The sequence below is a fragment of the Limulus polyphemus genome, unplaced genomic scaffold, assembly GCF_000517525.1.
Source record: "Limulus polyphemus unplaced genomic scaffold, Limulus_polyphemus-2.1.2 Scaffold5771, whole genome shotgun sequence".
Classification (NCBI taxonomy): Eukaryota; Metazoa; Arthropoda; class Merostomata; order Xiphosura; family Limulidae; genus Limulus; species Limulus polyphemus.
Window position 1 is genome coordinate 32,698 of NW_013671381.1, and position 8,699 is coordinate 41,396.

Consider the following 8,699-nt stretch of genomic DNA (forward strand, 5'->3'; position numbering starts at 1 on the left):
ATAGTATAAATATGTACTATGTTGTTGTTGGGCTTAGGAATCTTCTACAGTAGGTGTCTATGACTTGTTCTTAGAAAAAAACTGTATATTTTATCTGTTATTTTCAGCAATGAATCTCTGTACAGGTTTGGTAGATTTGAATGATCTTAATCCTCGAGCGCCCCAGATTAATAATTATTTCCTTCGGAAATAATTATTTTTAAATCTAAATAACTGCCAGGAAAAACCAAACCAACACACACTGACTTGAAGACGGAAGACTTTCGAAATGTCATCCTCTACTCTTGTATTTTTTTCTACAACAGGCAGCTGTTGCCTATTGCAGTGTACTAAGCCATTATGTAGCTTTATGAGAATATCTTAAACAAATAATCAATCAAACGAGTTAAATTCTAGTAGTGCTGGTCAGCAAGTTAGGTTTAGTAAACTTAGAAGTGAAATGCAATGAACTAGTGCCATTGTAAAGATTAAAGAAAGGCTTTTAAAACACTTATTTGAATATATGAATTACATATACTTAAACAATGTCAAATCAAGTAGCAAAAGCATTTTATCTTGAAAGTTAAGAACTTGTAGTATTTTAAAATATGTTCAGCTGCTTACAAAACATTAATCCTTTTTTTACTTTGAATTAAATTTTGAGTTCTATAAAATTTTCTCTTTACTGTTTCCTCTTCCTCTCAGAAGACAAGCCAGCTCCACCACTACCAGGTAAGAAACCATTACTTCAAACCAAGAAAAAGCCTCAGAGATCTTCAATCTCTCCAGTCAAACCTTCAACATTATTGACACCACCAACTTCTTCCATTCTGATGTCATCAGCTTCTACCACGTCGACTGCAGGAACAAGTAAGCTTCCTTCACCATCTGTGGCTTCTCCTTCAGGCTCCATACCTATTGTATCACCAGTTACAACAGAACGTTTAACTGATGACATGAAAGTTAGGTGCCAACAACAGAAACCAGAAGGTATTGTTTAGTGTATAGATTCTGTATCTAGAAATATATGTGTGTACAGGGTTTGCTCAGGTCAATAAAATCCTCTAAAGTCATGGGGTTTTGTAAACACATTTTGATATCACAGGAAATCTTGGAAATTCAAAATTTTTTATTTGGATGTCCTAGTAAAGTCTTTAAAAGATTCTAAAGATATATAAAACTTGGCAATTTCTCAAGGATGATCAGGACTTTTGTAGTGTGATATATGTTATTAGTTTTACTTTGTCTTTTTTTGTTTTTTTCTTTTAGATCTAAAGTAAATAAAATTCTTAAAAAACTAGTTCATTATTTTTGTATATAATCATTATATTTTGTGATGACTGATGCACATGACAGCATCATTGTCAACAAATAAAATTCTTCAGGACAATTATTATTTTAAATATTGCTTAAATGTATTTATCATAAAAGAAAGCTTACAGGCTGAACACCATGTTGAAATATAAAAGTTTTATTCACCCATAACGTTTACACTTCTTTGGAGAGTATTTTTTAGGTGAAGTATAAGCAGTAAACTGAGAAAACGTTTGAAAATAATGGAGTACAATTGTGTGGGAAAATCATGAGATGTACAACACTGTTAATGCGTTCAACAATATGATTGTGAATCTTTACTTTGTTGATGTGGCATGATGTATGTTCAGTAGTCAGTAAGGTACAAGTTGACTTGTTGTCCTTATTGGCAAGTTAAAGTAACATGTTCAGTTAATATTATTTGATTTTGATTAAATGCTAAAGGAATTCTTAGCTTTGGCCAAACTATTGTATTTGGAAAGAAGACACAAGGCTTTTATCACGTTATTAAACTGAAGTTGGAGTATATACATAGGGGATTATAATTGATTAAGAATTAATTAATGCAGACATTTATAATTTATTTCAAAGGCTTATTTTGTTGTCTTATTTTTTGTTGCTTGAATAAAAGTTTTTGATATCTCAGTTGTTACTCTTCTAGTATTTCTACAATATTTAGCATAGCTATTACTGTAATTTTTGTAAAATATTAATTGAACATTAGTTATTTAGATTTGATGGTGTTCATGTTCTGATAAAATCAGTAAATTTGGTCTGTGAAAATGACAATTTGGTCCTGGAATTTTTTCCCCAATTAGCCTGTGTGCACCATGAATGTGTCTTTTTTTGTTTTTACGTGCATGTATTTACAAGGTTAGACTAAAGTAACTAGAACAGTTAGTTGATATGTGTTTGAAATTGTGATGAAAGTAATTTATTTTGTACTTGTATCCTCATGCAGTAATCATAAGTTCTATAACAGGGGCTATAATGATCAGGATGGACATAGGTATCCTGATAAATAAAACATTGAAACCTCATATTATTTTGTTTTCTGTCAAAGTGTTCAAGTATCATGTCCTACTGCATGTGTGTAACAGGGGTGGGGTAGGTAAGATTTTATCTCTTAAATTTCACCCATTGATGATTACAACTTATTTAAAAGGTGTAAATATGGTCTTAGATACTGTTAAAGTGTACCATTTTTAGTGAAAATTATAAAATTTTGCCAGTCACTTCTGTTTTCTTCCAAAAGTAGCACCCCTTTATAGATTTCTTCCTTCACCCCTGCACTATTGTAAGTTACTTATTTGCCCATATGGCAATGTAGCTTAAAGAGACTTTTTTGAGTTATTAAGTTCTTTCTGTTTACTTCAGTATTTTGGGTTTAAGGAGGTGATTATCTAGTTATTTAGCAACTGTGAGGCCATGACATTGTTTGTTATAGAGTTTTTTAATAATAAAAATGTCACACAAAAAAATGTAAACAAAGATATCATCAGTATTGTAATTGGTCCCTTGTACATTTTCGACAGAAAACGAGTGATTTCACCCACTTGTCTTGGTCATATCTTTACACAGAATAATGTAACAGGGATAAACATAATTACTCAGTAGTGAATGGTATTAAACAAGATGTTATTTGAGGGTTAAGAACATATCCACTAAATTGTATACATAGAGTTTTTATTGTTTTAGATAGATGTTTTGGGGTTGAAAAGTTTTAACATGTTCTACCACTGAGCATGGGTCATTGGATAGTGTGCTGAGCTTGGGTCTGAGGTTCTATGGTTTGTACCCTGTTACCTCCAGAAAAAATAAAATCATACTCTGTACTTTGAGGTCATGGATGTGTTATAAATGTATTGGTAAACCCCATAAGTTGATTATGGTAGCCCAAGAGTTGACTATGAGTGATGTTGATGGTTAGCTGTCTTTCCTTTAATCTATTACTTCAAAATTAGGGACAACTAACACAAAAGCCCTCAAGTAGCTTTGAATGAAATTTATCAAGCAAAAACACATTCTTGCTTTAGATTTTTTTGGATTTTAAAGTTTAAAGTTTATTTTAATGCACGTGTGAGTCATTAAATCTTGTGTCATTTGTTGCATCACAGAGAAATTTCTTATTCTGGGTAGGGTAGACTATAAAAAAACTAACTATATAATAGCCCCAGTGTTAACAAATTCATAAGAAATAAATAAAGATGGTATGGAAAATTCTGTGTAAAAATTCATGTTTTATTGTAATGATAATTAAAAATATAATTTTATTGGTAAGATAATAAACAAAACAGCCATTTTATGTATTGTTATGTATGTTTATATAGTTACTGTATATACAAAAAAACTCTTTAAAGTTTTTCAAACAGTATGGATTGTTTTTTGTATTAAAGATTTTAGGCATGGGGTATTGATGTGGTAGGTCCACTCAAATGAATCTAATATTGTCCTAGGGATGAAGCTGTGTAGAACAAACTAAAAATAAAATCTTGTTACAGCACTAAAATTCATGATAGTTAAACCTCTTTAATATGAGATGAAACAGTGTGTTTGATGGTTTGAAGCATTCCTTGGTGAAACCTAAACTTACCCAATTACTGTACAGCTTGCAGTGTGGTTGTAAGTAATAGTGTCATTGACATAATTTATGTGTAATATACATAATATGTAAGCATACATATCCTTTCATTTTTATAGAAATTTTATAGTATGAATTGTTACATAGGAGATTGAACTTTATTTTGGACAGATAAGTCAGCATTTGATAGTGTAGAGGTTTTTCCTGACAAACTCACTCACCTAACAGCTAGCAGGGCTAGAGCACCCAATCGTAGACCTCCTTCCCAGTTTCTCGGTAGAGAAATGGTAAGTTCATGTAGGAATTATTTTTTGTCATTGCCTTGAAATATATGATTTATTTAAAGTTAGAATACATTTTTATACTGTAAGATACTATTAGAATATTATAAACTGGTGACTGAACAGTTAGGCAGAAAAGATTTAAAACAAGATCAAAAGTAACATAGAACTGAGTTTTTGTCATGTGCACTGCTTGCAGTTAAAAATGCATGTTTCTTATACTCTGCTATGGCTATTTAGTAGAGAAAGTAACATTATTTTTAATACATTTGGGATTCTTATCTTCATCCTACCTGTGTATATTTTTCAGCCCTAGAATTGTATAGATGTTTGTATCACATGACTGTATTAAAAGTTATTCAGTAGATTGTTCTCTTCTATAGTGCTTCTCTATAATATCATATTTTTGTAATTAATATTTTCTTTACAGGGAAAAGAAAATGGAGATCTTTTAGGTTCAGAACAGCCACCTTGGTTGTGTGAACTCCTCAAATCCCAGTCAAAACGTGCTAGTCAGTGTTATGCTGAAGCTAAAGACGTTAAAGTAAGCTTTATCATTTTCTACCACATTATGAAGTAGGTTTTTCATTAAAGTATTGGTAATCTTTAACTGATTTTCATAATAGCTATAATATTTGGATCCCTTCTGTAACCTTGTAACTTTTTTCCATTTATCCGCTCTACACATTTCACTTTGTGTATCTTTTTGTTCATCATTTGATTCATTTTTTCCTGAAGGTAAAAATCTGATACTTAAAAAAAAACTAGTTATTCCCATTTTTGTTGTTGTTTAATTAAGTGATTTCTTGGAAATATCCATTTCATATTAGTTTTTTTTCCTTTTTTGATCAACAAACCTATTCAGGGTTGTTTGCAACTCCACACACATCCTTGTACTATGGGTGTTTTATTTTTTTCTTATAAATATAACAAGACAAGGATTTCTGGTTTAAATGCTGAAAGCTGACAAAGCATTAGAAAACAATGTGCCTAACATTTGTTATAAAAACAATATAAGCTTCAATATTTTTTTCACATTCTTCTTAATATTTGTATTTTATATTTAAAATTGGAAACATGTAAAAGAAAGCATTTCACATCTATTGTTTTTCTCCCAGAAATCACTACCCAAGAGGTATTTTGTTCCATAACTGAACTTTTATCATGTAACTTAACTGATGAGTTCTGGTATTGAACAAATAGCCTCTTGTCCAATGACTTGTGGGTGACAAAGGATACCTCTGAAATGTTATTTTTACCTGCCTCTGATTTTGAATCCAGAATGAACAAATTTGAGAGAAATGTGGAAAAAAGAAAATTGCAGTTTATATGATTTTTATTACAAATTTTAAGACAAGGATTTATTTTCCATCTTTCATACATTAGGTTTTATATAACATTTCATGTTAGAATAATGCTTGGTATAATGAGTAAACTTGATGTATTGTTTTTGTAAATAAATCATGAAATGTTTAAGGAATTTCAGAACTTTTTTTAATTATTTGAATGCCAGAAGAATACTGTAGAATTAGTAACTAGAGACTACTTTCAATACCTGCATAAATAATACCAGCATTATTAGAATGTGTATTGCTTGGTTCTAAAATAAACCCTAAATATACTACTATATTTTGGTATTTTTTGGGGAATTTTTTTCAGTTATCAATAATTTTTTACAAAAATCTGTGTCAGGGTCATGCTTAGTGGATGGTCCTTCTGACTTTTACCAGATGAACAGAATGTTATAATTCTCATTGTTTTGTCTAAAGTGTAAAGAAATCTAGATTTTTTTGTAGCTCACTTGGAAATGTGTATTTTCTTTTGATAATTAAATAAATTTTGCAATCAGACTTAGTATGAGAATGAGTAGTCATGAGTTCTGTAACCAAACTGAACATGAGGATGAGTGGTTGTGATTTCTGTAAACTCAACACAAGGATAAGTAGCTATAAGTTTTAGAACCAAACTCGACACGAGGATGATTTTTCGTATGTGATGTTTTTCTTTAATAAGTTATGATTTTTTCTAATACTGGAGTAAAAATTATTCACTTATCTCTAAAGTATTTTTTATATGAAGTTTGTCAGTAATATAATGAGTTTGATATTGTAATGAATATTTGAAAAAAATTAAATAATAATTAAATTTGGATTTTATATACAAAAATCTGCATCATTTTACTTCATGTAAATGTAAAGCTATTTGGTCATTTTTACTTTTCTACATTCATCCAAAAATATTTGGGTGAAACATAAATTTACTCTTTGAAAAAGAATTATCAGTACATTGCCATTTAAAAACAGTCATCACTCATTTTCATAGTACACCTGAATTTAGTGTAATTGTTTGGCTGAAAAATGTGTGAAATGATTTTGTGTGATTTTCTGTTTTTGCATTTTAAATATGATAGTTTTAAACCCTCTAGTGATTGAGTTGTTACTTTCTAGTTCAGTGAATTTGATATTTCTCAAATGAGCAAAAGTTATATATAGTGAAATGTTAAATGATATTCAATTAAATCTTCATTTAAATTATAGGAATCTTCTCCTAACAAAGAAACAAAGACTGTGCTATTACCAGCTAAAGTTAACAACTCAAAAATTTCTCTGGTTTCCACTAAAGATGAAGGTAAGTTTCAAACACAGTTTGTTTTTAGTTTGATTTACAAATTTTGTTAATGTTTTTTCCGAAACACTACAACCTCCACTCACTGATTATGTGACTACCCTTCACCAATCATACTCTGCCACCTATACTAGTGCAGCTAGCTCCCTCTACTATTCTAGCACATTCCTCACTTTCTCGATTGGCATTCTAGTGTATAGACATTTGTTTTAACTTGTTCTCCATGTGACTACAAAATTTTGATTGTGTTTGATCACAAACTTATATCAGTTTCAACTTTAAGTTTTGACTTCCATTGTTTTTAGAAATATTTCAGTTTTCCAAATTCTAATTTGTTCATATGAATTTGAGATTTAATATGGCAGATGATGAAATTCCCATCTTAGTAGAGAATGGTTCTGACATGAGTTCCTGGTTCTCGGGGCGTTCATGTCTTATGTGCAGCCGATGATTTCTTCATTTCCCATTACGATCTTTTGTAAGGAAGGATACAACTACAGTGTGGAAATTTCTTTCTACGGCACTTTCCACCTGTTACCACATCTTCTTGTGATCTGCTGAGTTAGGTATTGTTCTTTGTCACATGTGATCTGTGGTACGTTTTTCAGTGTGTATTCCTCACTCCCAGTAGATATACTTATGTTTAGCGAGTTTACGTGTGGATGGACCTTATTTCTGCACTTGATAATTTAGGTCTTTCTCAGTATTTGATAAGTTAGATTTTTATAATTATTTTACCATTGATTATTACTTTGTTTTGTTTAATCTTCAGTACATGTACTGGTTTTGCACGATCGTGTGTAATTGTATCTTTGGCTAATTTTGAGGGTGTGTTGGGTCATTACTTTTACTTCTTTTCACTGTTTATGTTATTTAGTTTGTAAGTTCCTTTTTCTTTACTGCTAGTCACATCTAATTGGGGATTAGGTTTTAGTCAAAATTTCTTATTGTTAACTGGGTGCCTTTTTGTATTCACGTTCTTCAGAGTTGGTTTTACTTTCGTGTCCTTTGTCTTATAGGTTCCGTTAGTGGTTTTGTACTTTAGGTGTTACTTATTGTTTTATGTTTTTGGTCGAATATCATAGTTTTGCAGATTTGTTATTTTCATGTACTTTGTAGACTCTACAAATTTCTAAGTTTTGTTAGTTCATTAGTATTGAGTACTTTCTCTAAGTATGTTTAGTTGATGTGTCTTTTTGGCTACACTTCATGACAGTTTCGTGGGTTCTACGGCTCTATCTGAAGGTTTCTGCCTTCAGTTCTGCTCCCCCCTCTTTTCACTTCCCAGATCTCCTTTCCTCCTCCTTGGGATCGTGCCTCATACAGTCATCGTATCAAATATGTTTTAGACCTCCTACACAAAGGAGCTATTGAGTGGGTGGTGCCCACTGAACCAGGATTTTACTCTCGTGTATTTGTTGTCTCCTAAAACATGGGATATTGGAGACCCATCATAGATCTGTCCCAGCTGTATATTTATCTGAAGACACCTTGCTTCACCGTGGAGTCCTACTTCTTACATCAGTGGATTTTTTCCGCAGGATTTTGGATGACCAAGTTTGGTGTGATGGCTGCTTGTCTTTATATTCTAATTGCCCCAGTGTCACATCGTTTTCCTTGGGCCATCCATGAGAGTTCTGCCTTTTAGTTGTGTGTGCTGCTGTTCAGTCTTTCTTCAGCTCTGTATGTCTTTTGTCAAGTGGAATGCTCTTTTGCATATCATCTTCCCTCGCTGAGTCTTTTGGACTCACCATAACGTCGACGACCGGCTACTGCTCGCCTCTTACAAAGCAAAATTCAGTCACTCACACCCGCTTACTTCTTCAAGAAGCTGTTCGGGTGGGGTATCGTCTTCTCTAGTGGCATTTCTGCTACACATGTCATTTGCCTTTGACTGGGGTAAGTCGACATACTAATTT

General features: G+C 31.8%; 1 protein-coding gene across 1 annotated transcript in view; it reads left to right on the top strand.

The window, feature by feature from the left end:
* The window catches only part of LOC106472957 (SH3 domain-containing kinase-binding protein 1-like), a 48,539-nt gene that overhangs the window by 31,545 nt on the left and 8,295 nt on the right, over nt 1–8,699 (top strand). Inside the window, exons 8-11 of the mRNA XM_022401483.1 lie at nt 685–969; nt 4,046–4,161; nt 4,586–4,699; nt 6,693–6,783. Of these exons, the coding sequence (XP_022257191.1) occupies nt 685–969; nt 4,046–4,161; nt 4,586–4,699; nt 6,693–6,783 (606 nt within the window). The remainder of the gene's footprint in view (nt 1–684; nt 970–4,045; nt 4,162–4,585; nt 4,700–6,692; nt 6,784–8,699) is intronic.